The sequence below is a fragment of the Juglans regia genome, chromosome 12, assembly GCF_001411555.2.
Source record: "Juglans regia cultivar Chandler chromosome 12, Walnut 2.0, whole genome shotgun sequence".
NCBI lineage: Eukaryota > Viridiplantae > Streptophyta > Magnoliopsida > Fagales > Juglandaceae > Juglans > Juglans regia.
Window position 1 is genome coordinate 24,441,840 of NC_049912.1, and position 20,189 is coordinate 24,462,028.

Consider the following 20,189-nt stretch of genomic DNA (forward strand, 5'->3'; position numbering starts at 1 on the left):
TATTTTGTTCTTTTATCAAATATTTATTATATGAATAATGAATATAAAATTAAAAATAATTTAAAAAAATAATTTTAAAAAAATTAAAAATTTAAAAAAATATATAGAATATAAAGTATGGTTGAATTTGTGTAGCAAAACTCGTTGGTACTCTGCCTGGTGTCCTTTTGTTGCATTATTTTTGCTTTCCTATGCAAAAAGGTTTTGGGTCCGCTGGAATTGCTGTTGCTTCTGTAAGTGATGGCAGGCAGCGGGAATCTCAATCCGTAGGAGGAGCTGCATGCCTGCGGTTCTGTGAGTCTGTCTGTCGTTTAGTTCCATTTGAAAGGATTGTCTTTTCGTTGCATGGCCCTACTTTTCTAGAACAAAAAATGCCTTAATTATAGAATATTTTATAAAAATAAATTTATAATATAATGTAATTTAATTTAATGAAAACGGGCCCCGGGGCATTCGCCCCACGCTATAAAGATCAGGAGACAGGGCCAGGCTAGCCCTAGCCCTAGCCCGCAGCCTATAAAACGTTTAAAATTTTGTTTTAAAAACTCCCATAAAAGGTCTCTTCTCTGTTTTTTTAAAGGAAAATGATTTACCTACAACACCTTATATAACACATTGTTGTACAATGTATTGTATAAGGTGTTGTAAATGTATCAGCACTCTTTTTTAAAAGCCCACAGCGGCACAGCCTCTCGTATCCTCCAGCCTCAGGTCTCTCTCTCTCCATGGTGGGTGGTGGGCAGATGGCCCCAGAGGTCAATCCACCTCTCGGCATCCGTAGCACAGCGAGTACGACTAGAGGTTGCCTGCTCAAGAGGTGTAGGTTGCAATTCTAATTTGACTTGGTATGTAAAATTGTAAAATAAATATAATATATCACATAAAATTGTATTAATTTATAAATTTAATTTTACATTAATGTTTTAGCATTACACGTGTATTTGGGCTAAGCTAAGCCCAACCACAGAATAAACAAAAATAAAAATTTGGTGGACAAATATTTTTATCCCTAGAACGATGTGAAGACGTGGAATTGAAAAAAAAAAAATAATAATAATACATATAGTCGTAAAATGTATAAATATCGTGTAGTTATTTTAAAAAAGAGTAATGTCTATTATTAAAAAATTAATTTTTTTTTATGTAAGTCTTATATTTATTTATTTTTTCAAAATGACTATACGATATTTACATATTTACAATTACAAATATCATTTCTCAAAAAAAAAAAGTCCGGGGGGTAAGGAGTCTAAGGACAGTCTGGAACTTAACCCGTGAAAAAAAAATAATCAAAGGTCCACATTGTCCTTCTCTTCCGGCTGCCATTTGTTTTCTCCTCTCTTTATTTTTTTATTTTTTATTTTTCTGTGCAGTTTGGAAATTTCATCGATGGAGATGGAACGGATTGCTGAAACAAATTTAGTAATAAAGAATCTCTAAGGGGAAAAAAAAAAACTCAAATCACGGTATAATTTTTTTTATTTAAATACATTTTATAATTTAAATAAGTAGTGTTACAACTAGAAATATATTTTATAAAAATAAATATATAAATTGATATAGTATCATGTGATATATTAATTTATTTTATAATAAAAATATATATTAATATTCAACGTATTACATCAAATCACGTCAGTTTATAAATTTAATTTTATAAAATTACTTTACAGTTGTGAAAACTAAAATATTATCATAATTAATAGGAACAACAACATTAAATATAGTAAATTTATAAAATTATTTATTATTATTATTACGAGACTTGTAAGAAAGATATGCTGAGTTTCTTATCACTTCACTATTATCTGATGCAAAAATTTTGTGTGACTCTTATTGTTTACGTATCAAATCGTGTAGCTGTTGTATTTGGGACTCTTATTGTTTACATAACATCATATCGCTATCCATTGTCCCACCTCTAACACCAAGTTTACATGCGTGCCAAATCTCGTCAACACCATTCAATTTCAGAGCATTCAATTATTCAAATGTGACAAAATGTTGCCTTCGGTCTTGTGATTTTTCATTTTGAAATATAGGTTAAAAAAAATAAAGTGATTTGATTGAGGCCGGGTTTGTTTTCACATATTATTTAATCATTATAATTTATCTAAACTTTTAAATAAAATATAAAAAATAATTTAATTTTTTAAATTTTAAAATAAAAATAATATTTTATTCAACTTTTATCTCATTTCATCTGTGTAATTAAATAAGGTCTGATAATAAAACATCATGGGTCCTCACTGCAGAAGCCCCTCCATTTCACCAAATTATTGTCATGGTTTACCTCCGTAAGAAAAAAAATCAAGGCTTTGTTATTTATAATTTAGGGAACTAATCTTCATGCAATATTAAAAACTCATTGGAAAAATAGGGAATATAAATTAACAGAAGTAATTGACTTTGCATATAGTTTTAGACGGATATTTTAAGAGAGTAAATATTCGGTACTCCCTCATCTTTTCCCATAACAATAAATAATAAATATTATGTGCAAATTCTCTAGTTTAAGGAATGATTTTTGGGAGTGTGTCAACAATTTCCTTTTCATTTTATATAAAACTATGCGTTACTTTTGTCGTTTAGTTTATATTGGAGTTTTTAGTACAAAAATTCACTAATATTTTTAACAAAAATTCTATTTGTAATATTCAAATAGAGATTATATATGCAAGCCCTTCATTAAATGAAAAAAAAATATCATTTTGATAAATATATTATTATAAATTTAAAAAAATTTAAAGATAAAATTAACTAAACTTATAATACAGTCCTCAAATAAAAATTATACATAACATTACTCCACTTCTAATGATACTCCCTTTAAAAAAAATTGGACAAATTCAAAATTCACATAAAAAAAAATTAATCTTTTCACGACATAACGTTTTTTTTTTAATTTATTTAAACGAGTGGACAATATTTGTACTGTTTAAAACTATATATAAAACTATCCTTCGCTTTTCAAAAAAAAAAAAAAAACTATCCTTAGTTAATGGACTAAGCCTTGGTTGGGCCTTAGCAAGGTACATTAGGCTGCATGACAAGAAAGGGGGCTGGCCCATGTTTTTCTGTTGGTGTGTACTGTCTACTGTGTATCTCTACACAAATGCAATACCTACAATTTTTTTTTTTAAAATATTATTTTGGGTCAATTTGTAGAACTCCCTTCACATCACTGTGATATATTCAGCAACATCAATTGTATGTCTTCCGCCGGAAGAATTATGGTACATAATAGAATAATGTCATTTCTATGGGCACCCAAAGAATATTAAGCTATTTTCCGCACAACCGCGGTGGGAAATTATAGTGTAATCATGTCAGACAATATATTAAAAAAAAAACAGATACGATATCGCGGTCTGCAGATGAAGAAGAAAATGAGATGGTTTTCGACTCTGAGAGAGAGAGGGGGTCACGGGATTATTATTCATTTTGATGGTCGCTCTGTCTCGTAAAATGTAAACATTTTAAATATAAAAGTTTGAAATTTAGAGAGGCATGCGTGCCAGCTGGTTGGTACTCGAATTAGTTTTCAAAAGTTCATTAATTAATATTTAATAGCAATGTCCCGTGTAAGCTTTTACCTTTTGTACGTTTGTTTTCTCTTTCACATAGTGCGTGTTAAAATTGAAAATGAACCGAAAATCAAAAATCGAAATAAGTTAAAATTTGGTAACAGGTAATACCCGTTTTTTAACCGTAAACGGGTTGGGTAAGTTTGGAAAAACAGGTCGGATTGATTTTGCGGGTTTTCGTTCAACCCTAATCCTTCTCTCCGAAGCTTCTTTGATTTTCTTCCACAAAGAAAACTTCATTCCCAATCACCATGACCTTCATTTTTGCAGTTCCAAAAACTTCATTCTCTTCCTCTTCCTTCTTTGCAACCTATTTGTTTCTGCTTGTTACCCCCCCCTCTCTCTCTCTCTCTCTCTCTCTCTCTCCCCTTTTGTCTTTTCCACCTTCAGTGATGTGAAGGTAATTGCTCATCTGATCTAACAATCCAAATCGCACTTTAGCTCGCCATAATAGATAGTTAACCGATATTTTTGAGCCTCTCTAAATGAAAAATTTGCAAAAATCAATGGTTTTAAAAGATGAATGGTTAAAAATACCATTTTGGTATTGCATTATGAGGAGGGAAGCTTTTGTTTTGACTCTTAATGTATATGGTATTGCCTGCATAGCGTAATAATTTAGCTTACAGAAATGCTTCCCAGTGGTCCGGCTGAAAAACCTTTTTCAAATCTCAAAATAATAATAATATTAGAAAATAATATTCTAACAATATTTTATTCAACTTTTATCTTTCATTTAAAACCATATCATCTCATCTAACTATCCAAACTGCACTTTAGCTCGCTATAATGGATAGTTAACCAATATTTTTGAGCCTCTCTGAATGAAAAATTTGCAAAAATCAATGGTTTTAAAATATGAATGGTTAAAAATACCATTTTGGTATTGCATTACGAGGAGGGAAGCTTTTGTTTTGACTCTTAATGTATATGGTATTGCCTGCATAGCGTAATAATTTAATTTACAGAAACGCTTCCCAGCGGTCCGACTAAAAAATCCACAAAAATAGTCCTCTATTCAGCTAAACCCACGTAAGCAAATACACTGTAAGAGAAATACAATCCACCAAAGAGAATCATGGTCACATACTAGCCCTTTTGTCTTCTCATTTGCACCGCCCACCCATCTTTGCCCCTCTCTTCCTCGCTGCATCCCTTTGCATCGCCCTCAATCTGACGGCAATGGGAGCATCTCAATCCGAAGCCGACGCCGACGGTATCTTCCTCGCACTGTCCCTCTTTTCCCCTCCTTTCCAGATTGTCATACTCCCTTTACGCAGCAGCCACCCTCATCCGCACTACAACAAGTGAGTTGAAATCCTTGGGACCTTGACCACATACATTTTTCAACCCAGAAATTATTACATGCAACATCCAGACCTCCTCCAGCTTTCTAAGCTATCCCCAACATCTGCTTCTTGGAGCTGCAATGACAAATTGCATGTGAGAGTGAGTGAGAGTGAGAGTTGTCATCTTTGGAACAATGTTAGTAAAACCAAGAAAATGCAGTCAATCAACCAAATAAAAACACAAGGTAACATTTTGAAACAAATGCACTAATCAATATGTAGCAGAGCGCCATCTCATATTTAGGGAATATATACACCCAACTTTTACAGATCAGGCACAGTAGGTGATATGCTTTCTTTAATTCCCTCGTAAAGAATAGACAACAGAGCTTCCATCCCACCTCTTCTACAGGAGACATAAGCATCAATATTCACGCCCTTCTAATACATGTAAACGAAATGAACACTCACCCATTGTACAGTTGAGTGATGCTACTCATCATCTCAATTTCTATCATCCTTCTATCATCCTATGATGTGGTAATAAATAATTTGAACTTATTTATTATATTTTACTTATAAATCTATCATTTAATACCACATCAGAGGATGATGAAAATTGAGATGATGAATAGATTTTTTTCATGTAGAGTTACTCATAATGAATATACAACAATTTTGTGAAAATTTCTCTGCCCAAACCAGAGCCTGCCCAAATCTAAAGTCATTATGAGCTCTTTTTCAAATGTCTCAGCATGCTGTTAAGAAATATAACATGTGAGTCCAAATTCCACTAGAAAAAAGATGAAGGGGGCCGAGCTTAGATGAAGGGGGTTTCTGAAGGGGGCCGATGCCGATGTCGATGGGTTGAGCTTCGACCAAGGGGGGTTCCTTCGGGTGCGATTGGAAATCGCGAAGAAGGATTTGGATTCCCCTTTTCTGGTGTAGTGCTGCTTCAAGAGAATTGTGGTGGAAGGCTTATGTGTTATTATGTGATTGGTAAGGCTGTTTTTTGGATAAATGCAGCCTGACTGATTGTAAGGATTTCCTTTAGCTTATGTAAGATCTAGAGCTCCTCGTAGGCATTCCACTTCACCTTCTTGAAAGCAGAGAGACCTTTGCCTCAATGTCCCCTTTGTGCACAGGGTCGGCAGACTCCTGAATCAAGCAACTCACTAAACCCATCATTAGTATAGGTTTTATCTCGATTAGAATTTTAAAATTCATGTTCTAAATCAAACAATGTCATATAAGCGTTCTGATAGGTGTGTTATCTACACCGGCTTATATATAGAATTTTCCTATATGTAACTTTGTAGTTAGAGATTTCAGTGCCTTCTTGCTAATGGTGCTTATAATGTTACTGCAGTTTTCTTTCAATCTTAAATACCCCGTACTTCTCCAAGCCATCCCAAAATCTTCCATCTAACTCTCCGTTCCCCTCAACCCCTTCTCTTCCTTACTCAACAGTTGTTATTCCCAACCCAATTGCCAAGCCAAGCGCATGTAATAACCCCTTACTGCTGATCACTCTCTTCAGGCCCAGAAGGTGGAGGAGAGGCAGGAGGCGAAGAAGGAGCCATAGCAGGCTGAGACAGTTGTGGATGCTGAGTAACCCGAATGAATGTGGTCTTGAAAGGATGTGGTTGTACTCCAAAATGAATCACAACCGTACATTTATACAAACAAAACACTGCAGACCAAACTGACGTGATTATTAGCAAACTAATTAACTAACTTTTTAAGCTATTAAATTGTATAACCGATTATAACTGAATTTACAATTTGCAGCCAGTGTTAAATAGCTTAAAGCCTTAATCTAATGATACTATGTAGAAGGGCATAACTCTGTCTCAGGATGGAGTGTGCAAATGGACAACACCCAGCTTGCTAATGAGAATTCAAAAGTCTGTCAAAGACTCAAAACCAAGAGGCTTTGTGAAAAGGTTAGCAAGCTGATGTGAGGAAGAGACGCGTTGCTTTGATGAGGCTAGCTTGAATCATACCTCGAATTGGCAGTCTATTTCGAGGTGTTTTGTCATCTCATGGAATACAGGATTGGCAACAATATGTGAGGCTGTCTGATTATAACAACACGGCAAAGCATTTGCGGAAACTGAGACTGCAAAATCATTGAGGATCTTGAAACAGTCATTCTCTTTTGGATTTCCATGAAACAGAAGGAATTTCCTAAATAAACACAGAAACCAGTCATAGATCTTCGGATATCTGGGTGATTTTCCCAATCTGAATCACATAAACCCTTTAACTGAAAACTAAAGAAAATCTGAGAAAGAAGCAGCTAGCAGCAGAAAGATTAGACTATATCGGTTGATCTAGAAACTGGCTAAGAAAGTGAACCGAGTACGAGAAGTCTGTCTGGTCTTGTGATTGTCAAATGAAGGAGTCTCCCTACAATTATTCTATAAGAACTCGGGTCTGGAAGTTTGGATAGGACTATTATCAGGTGTGTGGTGCCAGTCGATGGGTTCCAAGTATATCGCTTCCATCACAAAAGGGGTTGGCTTGAAAAATCAGGAAAGCCAACTTCTATATGCAAATTGTAGTAGCTTTTGTGGATGCACTTCTCCATTTTAGCATACAGAGAATTGAAACTGGATTCTGCATATTCCATCTTTGCATGCAAACGTTGTATTCCCCTATCTACCAGAGACTTGCTTTTGTAGATTTAATTATTTATAGTATCCTTGTGCAGACCCAAAAATGCTCGCTCGTGTTTACTTTTAAGCAAGCAAGCCGGCAGGCACGTGATCACTGAAAATAGTCTTGCTTATTTTCAACCAAACATAAATCTGTATCGTTGTATGGAGAGGAGGGCTACAGTGGTCAGCTCTGAGCTTTGCAAATCCAATACAAAAGCATATTAAGCTAATGGCCTAACTGTTTTACCATGTCTCCTAAAAGGCTCACTAAAAAAAGCAAGTAATTTCAGAGCTTTGAAGCTTTCTGAAATACTGTTTCCACAAAGTGAAAGAATTACAGGGTATGAATCCTTGGGGAAATCCCCTCTTCTTTTCTTGTCACCTCCACTGTGCACAGGATCTTTGCAAATACATGGATTTGTGTTTAATTGAAAAGGAAAGAGGACCTTCAACATTAACAAAAAAAGAAAAAAAACAGGCTAAATAAAACCAAGAGAAAACGTACATATTAATATTATTCTAACGGGAGTGATGCTTTTCATCATGTACAAATTCTTTCAAGAGACAAACCTTGAGCTCTTGATCATTCCAATTCCAACACCTAGAACTCTAACTGAATAGTCATATGCACATAGATGATAGATCGCACCCATGTTCGCCTTCTTCTCCTCCTCCTCATCATCATATAGCTCAAACACATGAAATTAAAATCCACTCGCTGCAAATCCATTAACCATCTCCACCATTACGGTTACCGTTGTGCCAAGAAATAACAATGTCTTGAAGCCCAGCCTCCAAATCTCCCCACTGATTAAGCTCCTCAAACTCCACCCCACCTTCGATCACCTTAACCTCCGCCAACACCAGCTCCGGCGTGATTGCCAACACCCCAACGAACAAAACCACCTTCCCTTTCCCCAACCCTACTTTACACCCACCTTTCCCTTCCTGGACTTTGTACCCTAATCTCCCACCCACCTCCCTCACTCTCTCCATCACCACTTCCCCGGATTCTTTCGACGTAAACCTCTTCTCTTTCCCACCACGTGTCGTCGTTTCGAACAGCCCCGATAAGTCCAACCCCGACGACAAAGATATTATATCGAAAGCGTTCATGCTTGTGAGCATGTCACATTTGCAGTTACTGGCTGAATCGAATAGACTGATCTGGTTTTGGTTTCTCTCTCGTAAGGACTTCTTGAACCATGCGTTTTGCATGAGGCCTTCCATACTCATTCTCGTGTCTGGGTTCGGATCGAGGAGCTGAAAGATCACGTGTCGCGCCGGCTTGGAAAACCAGGCTGGGAAATGATAGTCTCGCCGGTGAATCTTCTTGTACATATTCACGAGGTTGCTATCGTCGAATGGGAGGTAACCGGCAAGGAACACGTACAGGATGACCCCGCAAGACCAAGCGTCGGCTTTGGAACCGTCGTATCCACGCCGGCAGACGACCTCGGGGGCTGTGTAAGCAGGGGTCCCGCACGCCGTGTGGAGCAACCCGTTCTTGAGCTGCTCCGGGAGAGCCGAGAGTCCGAAGTCCGAGACCTTCAGGTTACCGTCTTTGTCGAGGAGGAGGTTCTGGGGCTTCAAGTCGCGGTGGGCTACGCCGTTTTGGTGGCAGAAATGCAGCGCCGAGACCAGCTGCTGGAAGTACCGTCTCGCCGACGGCTCGGCAAGCTTGCCGCGGCGAGAGATCTTGGAGAAGAGCTCTCCGCCCGTGGCAAGTTCGACGACGAGGTAGATCTTGGTCTTGGTGGCCATGACCTCGAGAATCTTGAGGATGTTAGGGTGGTCCTGAAGGCGGCGCATGGCCATGATCTCTCGGATTATCCGCGGTTCCATGGCAGCATCGACGGTCTTGGACTTGTCGATGACCTTAACGGCCACGGCCGTGTCGTCCACCATGGACCGTGCCTGGTACACCTTGGCGAAGCTTCCACGTCCTAGTAGACGGCCCAATTGGTACTTCCCGAGGATGGTGGTGGGTGGCGATGGCGGTGGGACCGGGACCCCTGGCTCCATAGCTATTGGCTAGAGGGGTTGGAGGAAGAGAGAGAAGCAACTTCCAACACCAAAAGAGTTTGGTGTGTTTCCTTATTTATAGTCTACAGATCGATGACCAATTGGCTACCCACTGCCGTATCTGTATTTTTCTTTCAAACTTTGTTTTTTATTAATTCGGAAATTTGATAATATTATATTAAAGAGTAATGCAGAAAAGTTATTATAGTAACGTATATTTTATATTCACTACATGGTTACTTTTAATTGATTGTTCTCAATACTCATTTAGAAAGATATGTGATCTAGATGATGTCATATTATGTGTACAAAATAGATACTGATAATAGTAACTTCTATCTATATTTATTCTATATTAAATAGTGATAATTGATAGTGTGTTCCAATATTAAATATAGTGGATTATAGTAATTTTTTATTTTTATTTTTAATTTTGAAATATATATAGATAATCATTATCCCTGATCTCGAACCTTTGTTTCTATCCACATGAAGTAAAATAGTTGTATTTCTATTTCTCTCAAGATTGTGAATGGAGTTTTTAATATCCATATTTTGGGATGACAGTCATTTTTTTTTTTTAGAATTATTTTCGCCCTCCATAAACTCACTTTGGATGATCCTGCTGTATCTTGATAAGACTAGAAGTTTGGATTCGAAGATGACTTAAGATGATTTGAGATGAGTTGAGATGAGCTGAGATGGATTGTGAATAGTAATGAGATGAGTTGTGAATAGTAGTGAGATTTATGAGTTAAAGTTGCTGAATAGTAGTGAGATGAGTTGAGATGAGCTGAGATGAGCTGAGATGAGCTGAGATCACTTACGAATCCAAACGAGTCCTAACTCGACCTTGATCTCTATCTTTTTTGGTATTTTTTATCATCTTTGTGTCGTATGCTTGTTACGTAAAGTTACATTTACCAAAAAAAAAATATCAATTGCCCATAGAAAAAAGAAAAAAGAAAAAAGTGTGATAGACATAAAAAAAATTACATAAAAATAGACTTCTAAAATCCTTAAGAATTGTTGCAAGTGGTAAAGACTTTGAGTTTGAAGGTATGTTTCTCCAAGATCTAAGATTCAAATTTTATTGGGTGTAAATAATTTATAAGGACTATCAGAATTTTTTCATTCAATTACTCAAGATGCATTTGTGAGAAATTTTTTGCCGAGGGCTTATGCATCTCAAAATTAGTCTGGATGTTGTTCCTAGACACCTAATGTCAATAAAAAAAAATTTATAAATTGACGTGACTTAATTTAATTTATTATATATTTTACAATAAAAATAACTTTACAATTTAGTATACTACATCAAGACATGTTATTTTGTAGATTTCTTTTTATATAATCTATTTACGGTTAAAGTATTTTTAAAAAAAATTATATTGTTTTGAAAATATGATGTTTAATAGTAAAGTTTATACAATCAAGTTGAGGATTACTAGATATCATATTTGTTAGCAAAACAAGGAGTTAGTATAAAATGTAAGACGGTTATGCAAAATTTTAGAATTTAAATCCATTGAAAATTCAGATTTTTAAATATATATATATATATATATATAATACTTATGAAATTACACAATGATGTTAACCAATTGTGAAATAAATAAACATAATAATTATATTCCTATTTATCTATTTATCATTAAAAAGGGAAAGTAGGGGGAGGGGACACATCAACAAAGTGAACAAAAATCATAGTATTCCCAGGGCAATAAATAAATAACAAAATCATTAGTAACATGCGAAGCAAAGAGAAAAGGAGAGATTTTCTCTCAAATTGCACGACATGATTCGTTGAATATGCGAAGCATCTACTCTCGAGGATCAACTGGGTATCACTGGCCGTTGTCAATACGTGTTTTACTGACCATTTTTGGTCAAACTTGGCACCAGAAAGTCGGTCAAATCAGCAGCCACCGGTGAACCGTCTCTCTCCTCCTACTTTCTCCCAAATTTCACGCGGTCCATCGCGGAAATTGCACCTTTTTTTTTTTTCAATTTTTTGTTCTCATTTGGCATCAATAATAAAATTATTATATTGTTTATATACAGTTCATTATAATGATTTTATAAAGAGTAATGATATATATATAATTTTTTTATAATTTTTTATACAATCATATTTTAACAATTTATAAGTTTTATTATTCATTATCTTCACACACTACACACTATACACCATATTTTTTCTTTAATTTTTTTAATTTTTTTGGTTTTATTCTTCTTAAACTAATTAAATTTTTATACTCATCATCCATATATCACATATTTAGTAAGAAAAAATATAAAGAAATATAGTGTGTGATGTGTGGGGATGATAAATATAATTTTTCATTAAGTAAATAAAGATTATTTAAGTATTTTTTATAAACATGGTATCTTCATTTTATTATACTAAATCATATAGTTAGAATTACTTGCACGAGTACCAATTTTAATTGAGTTACATTTTATGATTTTATGATAAGATGGAGTGCCATGTATTTGTATTTCAAGACTATCTAATAATTTTTTTAAAAAAAGTTTAGAGTTTGCCACACACCAATACAGTTTTTTTTTTTTTTTCTTTTTAATTACATTTGTATTTATTTAGGCAACCACTTAATAATGTTTTAACTGCTTTTTAATTTTCCAGGATTTTACTAGAAAAAATAATTTTATCAATTTGTTCATGAGCTATTTTATTTTGACAAAATAAATTATTTATATTATATACTCTAGATTTATCCGCAAATTTTGAAAAGGTAAATTTGAGTTTTTTATATTCTTATTTAAAAACGATACTTTTATTAAAAAGATAATAAAACACGAAAATTTTCAAACTTATAGAAGTTCAAACTAATGGTATTGTTTTTATTAAAAACTAATGCAATTAAGATTTATATAAGGACAATACTAGAGTCACTACTTGGAGCTTCCACGGGCTCTAGCATATGTTTTTTTAAGTTATATTTTACATAGCTTTTTTTAACACTTTTAAAAAATAAAAAAATTCCAACATAATTAAAAAACGTTTTCTTAATCATAAAATAAAAAAATTATTAAAAAAATATTTCATTAATCATGAAATAAAATGAAAAATAAAAAAATCTCAATAAGAAGACTAATATTTTTTTATGATTTATATTTTACTTTGTGATTAAAAAAATATTTTTTAATAATGTGGAGCTCCCAACGGGAAATAATGTGGTGTGGATAAATAACTTACACTCTTCAATGTTTTAGCTTGAAGCATTAAATTTGACGGCTAAAAAAGCTACCACGTGGAAAACTAGTTACCTATGCTTGCAGAACTGGGTCCACCAGAGAAGTCAAAGGTTCCGAGCATTGACTGATTGAGAACGCGCGATGCTCTACTCGCATTAAAATTAAAAAATAAAAATAATTGATGACTTTTTCATCAATCAATTGTATATAACACAGCCCTACCAAAAAAAAAAAAAAAAAAAAAGGCCGTTATAAATCAAGATATTCAATACGAAATAGCCCAACTGCCTTAACTGTCAATGTTGTAATCTTCGATTTCGATTTTCGATCTTCGATTTCGTGCTTTAAACGATAAGTGCAGGGGTTGGATGCTCCTGACCTTTCTGTACGACAGTATGTTCCAAATTAGATCAGATGTTGTCCATAAATGCGATATACCTCTTCTTTAAGCCCAATTTTCAGTTCTTCATAATCGATGGAATGAACCTTTATTTCATTTTCCTTCCCTTATGAATGGTTGCTACCTTAGATAACGCCTATAGTTAAGTACAAGAATAATGTTTTCTTTCATTTTTTAATATTGTCATTTTTTGGGTAATTGTTGTACATTTTAAATGATTTTATGCGTTGAGTCATTTAGACTGTAATCAGTTACAAAAATATTATCTTACAGATATAAGCGAGAATAATAAAATTAAAGTGTAATTAAAAATAATCTCTTAATGCAAATTACAAAACACAAAGTTGATAAGAGTACTTTTTATGCAAATTATTTATAGAATATCCCAATTTATTAGCTCATGGATGATGCGTGATGCCTCTCTCACGAGTGGCCAATTAGGTAGTGATTTGTGATGAAGGTGGCGCTTACATCATGAAAACTAAGTTTTATCAGTAAAAATATCTAAATAAAGTATGTGTATATATATAGATAGTAAAATGCAAGTGGGAGTTTTATACTCTAATTTGAGCCATAGACGACTCTCTCTCTCTCTCTTTTATTTTTTATGATGGATTTCTTGGCCGGTTTTGTAATTTGTTTTGTTAGAAGAAGACGTACTAAACTAAACAAGGAGCTTAAAGTAAAGCCATTTTAGGCAAAGTAGAATATACGGATTTCAATTCCAATTACATTGATGATAAATTAAATATATCTTAATAATAAAAAAATGTTTTTATTTATCTTAAATTTTATAAATATCAATCATATCAATCTACGTTTATATTTTAAATAACTCTAATTAATCTATATACTTAATTTAAAATATGATATATTAGTTGATATAATTAAACATGATCGTAAATAATATTTCCATTTTGTCAACATCTCTGACGGAAATATTGGGCATTGTGAGCGAATCATAGAATATCATTTTTACACGATTATTATATAATCGATCTACCTAATATTGGTAATTTGTAATAATTAATTAATATTCTTCTTTCAAACATATCGGACATCACATGATGAGATGAAAAAACAGTTTGATAAATTTATTAAAACCCGACATTTTCTCAACGGCGGCCTTTCAACACTTCCATCTGACCTTCCATATAATTAATATTTTATTACAGTTCTTCTATATACAGTCTTTAGATATAATCGACGTGCAGTCGTCCATGTCACGTCAAATTTAAAATGAATTATTCCTCTCTCATCAGCTCGGTCTTTCTCTCTCACCAACTCCAACAACTCGGTCTGTTCCTCTCATTAGCTCGGTCTCTCTCATCAAGTATCTCCATATTAATCATATTCGCACGCTATTTACACTAAGCGTTTACAATAAACGTTTTTCATTTTATTATCTTTCTCAAAAACAACCCTTTAGAAATCCGCAGCCATATTCGCACGCCATTTACACCAAGCGCTTGTAATAAAACGTTTTTCATTTTATTATCTTTCTTGAAAACAACCATTTAGAAATCCACGTTTCATCCATCGTAATATAATCCTTAATTTGTCTTATTCCTTCTTTTTTTTTCTAGCGTTGGAAATATTAAAAAAAAACAACAAATAATGGTTTTGGAAGTTATTGTTGACCTCATGTAAACTATAATATATGGGGAATAATTATCTAAATTAATATGGGTCTAATTAATTAAAAAATGGGAATTTTATATTCAATTATGAGCAACAAACATTGCCTTTTTTTAATGGATTAAATGGACGGCATAATTCATTTAATTTTTGGACCACTCACAACACTTTATTAGGTTAGATGCCAATGGGACTCGTTGGATAACTAGAAAGAGAGTATTACGTTTGCATATCAATTTCAGGCCGTTAGATCAACCACGTGTACACTTAATTATTGGGCAAGAAGACAAGTCAAGTACAAAAGAATACATGCATGGAGCTTGAAGGAAAACCATTTACTGTAAAAAATATCTGGAGGAGGCAGATACTTAAATCAGGTAAAAAAAAAAAAAAAATTGGGATTGATTTTGGTGGGATATTTTGGGAGATGTTTGAACTTCTACGGAACGGAACAAAAGCTATCTTCGTCGCTTTCCATTACCTAAAAAATGTGTTTTAACTTTGAGCAAATCTTGTGCAGCTGCTTCCATATTTTGGGCAACTTTAGGACTAGTTCTCAAAACAATGACCCTTTAAATCGATATATAGATTAAATTATTAATAATGTTATGTATAATCGTTGAGTGATCGGATAAGTGTTGTGTAGTCACTTTGAAAAAGAGTGAGATCTATTGTTAAAAAATTAATTTATTTTCATGTAGATATTGTATTTATTCACTTTTTTCAAAGTGATTACACGACATTTACGCATTCACAATTGCAACTATCATTTCTCATAAATTATATTTTGGGCTCGTATGGATTTCTCAATTTATCATTTTTCTTTCATTTCTTGAAATAAATCACCATTTTGTTCAAGAAAAATGTTAAATATATTCATAAAAGATTTACATATCCCATATGTGACCTTTTCAATTTTTTTTCATGTTTTTTTAATGAAAATGGTGTACAGATGAAAAAATCAAGTAAATATGTAAAATTTTTGTGAGTACAGTTAGCATTGTTATTTTGTTCATTGTCAAATGAATAAACAAAATAGACATAGCATTAATGAAGACAACATCTTAAATGATGAGGGGTGAATGTGGGTGATAGAAGAGAAAAACCTTCACCCCCTCCAGCACCCCGAAGGAATTGGGAGGTGGTTAGAGCATGAACGATCTTATAAAGATTTTATAAGAGATTTTCACAAAAATTAATATGATTTTTTATGATATATCAGATCTATTTTATAATTACATTTATCATATCAAGCTAGTCACATCAATATGTAAATTTATTTTTATAAAATTTTTTTGTGACTGAAGTATTTTTCTTAAGAACTTAAAAGGGTGGATCAAGCACTCCAAATGGATGAATCTATAATTTGACAGTTGAGATTTAAATTTTAAAATTTATTTCGTATATAATATATAATGTAAATATTTTTAAATATAATTATTCAATGATATGGGCACCTTATGCCAGGTGGCCGATGCTTTAGCCACCACGTGACAATTTCATAATTGGGAACGTTGGTAAGGAATGTTGTCTTTCATTTCGTTCAGAGTTTTGTTACACAACTTCTCAAACCTTTACATATTATATTATTTTAAATTTTTGAAATTTTTTAATATTTTTTTTAGTTTATTTTTTTAAAACTAATTCAATTCTTCTATTCATTATTCATATATTAAATATTTAATAAATAAAAAAATTGAAAAAAGTGTAATATGTGAAGATTGTGTAAATTTTTTCTTCCGTTCATCTAGTTTTGCATGAGAAATCGTTATGTTTTTCTTTAGAATTTTGCTACACCCATCGAGATTGTAGTCTGATGATGACCCCAATAAGATCATTTGGCCTTTTTGTTTATTTTTATTCATTTTTTATACTCTTACATATTTAAAAAAAATTCACAACATCATTTAAAAACATTTTAAAAAAAAAGTCCGGACCATGTTGGTTTCTTTTCTTTAATCAATTGTCTATAATTATTTTGTTTTCTAATTATAAGGAGATTATTTTGGAGATGTATTGCGTTCTCATCGATTTTTTTTTTTTTTTTTTGAAAATAAACCTCCTTGTATTCAATTCAAATTGTAACTGTATTACAATACATTTTGTCTATCTTTAATTGATTCGTAATATACCCAGGACCCTCCTCAATCCAATACAAATCACTCACCCCATGTATAGCCCCTTTTGCAAGTTGATGAGCCACCTCGTTTCCCTCTCTGTGAGTAAAGCCAATTTTCCACTCTGGATAGTGCCTCAGCTTCTGTTGCAGGTCTTCCACCAGCTGACCCAGACTTGAGTCATTCCTCTCTCCCATCTTCACGGCATCAATCACACTCTTTGCATCCCCTTCAATTATGACCTTTCTCACTCCCAAATCTTCACATAAAACCATAGCCTCCCACATGGCAGAACACTCAGCCCCAAAAGCACCTATGATAGCTTCTCTGCTAATTGATACTGCAGCCAACACCTCACCTCTTCCATCTCTTATGATCACTCCAATACCCATCTTTTTTGAAGGCACATTAACAGCTGCATCAAAATTAGCCTTTAAGATCATATCCCCAGGTTTCTTCCATCCCCTATCACAGTTAATACCATCAACTGCTATTCCTGGGTTTATTTCCTTCTCTTTCTTCCTACTAGCCCGATTGAATTCCTCATATTCTTCTACTGACCACTGAATCACCCTTGCTGGGCTTGCAAATTTTCTCTCAAAGACCACTTTATTTATTCTATGCCATATATTCCTCATTATTATTGCCAACTTCTCTATGCTTTCCATCGTGAGTTTGCTGTACAATTCCATCTATAACTGGAAAAAACTTTCCACACCCACTCTCCATTTTTGCACTGGGCTTCCCTTCTCTGCCCACACATCTGTGGCTGCTCGTTTTCATCGATTATTACGCAGCGTAAACACAACATGGAAAATTAACCAATTGATAATTTCTTCAAAATTAAGAATAAAATTGAGAACTCAACTCAAAAAACATTTTTTAAAGAAATGGATGGCCAGTGAATGATTTGTTGCAAAGTAATGGAAAGGAGTTTTAATTCGCAGCCCATGAAAGGCGGACTAGTCCTAAATTCTGAAGCCCAATGCAGCTGTTAGGGCTAATCAGCCGACCCAAATTTCATAGGTAACGCTCCTAACGACCACAATAGCTCCCAAGTTACCAAGGTCTCGCCTTCATCCCCGTTCCAGCGTCATTCGACTTGCAGTTCATCTCTCTGTCGCTCCCTCGGCGTAGAATTTCTAGGGTTTTGGCTTTGGGAGAAGATTTGCAGTTAAACTGAGGAGTACGTTTCCGTTTAGTTCAGGATCAATACTCTGTTAGGGGAAGAAAATGTCTTCTTTGGGAACTTCCAAGGGAATACTTGAGATCGCCAAGTTCGGGATCTATGTGACCGTTCCCATCGTTCTTATGTATGCCTTCGCTAACAATACTAAGAATATTCAGAAATTCATGGGAAATGTAAGCCCCTACGCTCGCTCCATCTGTATTTTTTAAATTTTCTATCTATTTTCTGGGTCAGATTTTGATTAGTTTGTGTCAATTCACTTGTGTCTAGTTTATGAATCTGTCATGTGTTTTGGGAGTTGTTATAATCTTTGATTATAGAGTATTATTAGGGATTTGTGATAGATGGTGCTGTTTGTGTTTTGAAAGTTGAAACCGGCAATTTCTGTTTATATATTATTTTACATGCAGTTTTTGTGGGTGGGTGCTTGTGTGGGTATATGTGTAATACAGACGTGGCGTGGAAACGAGCAACTAGCACGGCAGCTTGTATCATAGAAATGTTTTTGCATAATTTGCTAATAAGCCTTGGTTTAATATCAATGGAAAGATACATAATCGTTTTCCGCAACACTTCTGGGAGAGATTGTAGGGTTATCCTATTGAGCTAATGAGCTTATTATGTTCTTTTATTTTCCAATTAAGGGCTGTTTTCAATTTCAAATTTAAGAACATCAATATTCTACATCTTGATTATTGAGGTGCTGGAGTAGATTGCATTACCTCAACTGTGCCTTAAGATGGGGACCCATGGGTTGGAATTTGATTCAGTGAGTCCTCATGCAGCTGGAATTTCATATTCAGGTTGTTTGGAACCGTTTCATTTCATTATACCTACTAGTACATGAGCGGATCCTATGGGTGCTAGTCTTTTGTCCTTTTTTTTTTTTGATAAGTAGTCTTTTTGTCCTAATTTATTATGTGGTGTTTTATATCTACCCTTCCTTTTGGAGGGGTTGGGCTGTTGGGGTGGGATGCTTGTCTTGATCTAGCGCCAGTGGTCTAAATTATTGTTACTTGTTTTGGTGTGAAGCATTCTTATATAGTGTATCCCCCTGAGGGACCAAGGCCTCCGTCACCAGAGGAGCTAAGGGAGATGGCCCGTGAACTAGCCCGCAAGAACAAAAACCATTGAATGTTCTTTGCATTTGTAAGTGACTATTGTAGCTTTTCAGTTGTATTTACGGGTGCCTCTGAAAAATCAAGATAGTGTGATATCCAGGAAGGAAAGTCATAAGGCTCATTTTGAAAGCTTGAATGACTTGTTTTGTATGACAACTGCTCATAAATCACTTTTATATATTTCTTTTTAGCTTGGGAGATGCATATTTTCTTCATTGGCTCTGCTAAGGGACTTAGTGGAAGGCTTATTGAATAATGAAATCATGCTTGTGGATACTACTGTACAATTCAAGTTGAGAAAGTTGCTATCAAAGTTACATCATTGCCATCTTTGTTCGCAGAATATAGTGCTCCATTACGCAATGTGCACCAACACGACACGTAATAAACAATAATATGTCTGGAATCCACCATTGAAATCTACATGTGCCAAATATCTATGTAATTTTATCACAATTTCATATTGAAAATGAAATATGGACCTTTTGATACTAACTGTTGCTGACCCAGGATTGACTTGGCTAGGAAGATAGCTGTGGAGCTTTAGAAACACAGGCCTTAGGCGACACAAAGTTCATATTTGCAATCCTTTTAACTAGTAATAATTACACGCCACAGGATAGTCAAAAGCTTGATGGTCTAAAAAAGACATGGCTAGTACAAGCTCTTTGTAGACTTTATTGAAAACCTAAACCATGAGGGTTGAATTTCATATACAGAGCCTGCACAGGAAGGTTATAGCCAATAAAACTCATTGCCATTCATTCTTTAATACCCACCTTCCATAATAACAAAACCTCAAGCCTCCCTTCCACATGGTCGTACCCAACCAAAAATGTTGAAAAGAAGATCTGGAAATTTACCTGCGAACGAAATCGAAGGGTGCCCAGCCAAGAAGAAGAGGAAGGCGAAGCTGCGAAGAGATTCTGGGTATTGAAATA

At 34.2% G+C, this 20,189-nt stretch overlaps 2 protein-coding genes across 2 annotated transcripts; one reads left to right on the forward strand and one right to left on the reverse strand.

The window, feature by feature from the left end:
- Positions 1-7,883: 7,883 nt before the first annotated feature.
- Positions 7,884-9,622, reverse strand: LOC109005106 (CBL-interacting serine/threonine-protein kinase 7-like). The gene has a single exon (XM_035683825.1). The coding sequence runs from the start codon at positions 9,562-9,564 to the stop codon at positions 8,269-8,271; it is 1,296 nt and encodes a 431-aa protein (XP_035539718.1). The 5' UTR covers positions 9,565-9,622; the 3' UTR covers positions 7,884-8,268.
- Positions 9,623-17,955: 8,333 nt separating this feature from the next.
- LOC109005105 lies at positions 17,956-19,570 on the forward strand. Its single transcript, XM_018983893.2, has 2 exons — positions 17,956-18,300; positions 19,160-19,570. Exons 1-2 carry the CDS (start codon positions 18,172-18,174, stop codon positions 19,259-19,261), a joined length of 231 nt encoding a protein of 76 aa, XP_018839438.1. The 5' UTR covers positions 17,956-18,171; the 3' UTR covers positions 19,262-19,570.
- Positions 19,571-20,189: the final 619 nt, after the last annotated feature.

Coding starts and splice junctions, on each gene's coding strand:
- LOC109005105 (XM_018983893.2), top strand. CDS start 18,172: ATGTCTTCTTTGGGAACTTCCAAGGGAATACTTGAGATCGCCAAGTTC. Junction 18,301..19,159: donor TTCAGAAATTCATGGGAAAT/GTAAGCCCCTAC, acceptor TTTGGTGTGAAG/CATTCTTATATAGTGTATCC.
- LOC109005106 (XM_035683825.1), bottom strand. CDS start 9,564: ATGGAGCCAGGGGTCCCGGTCCCACCGCCATCGCCACCCACCACCATC.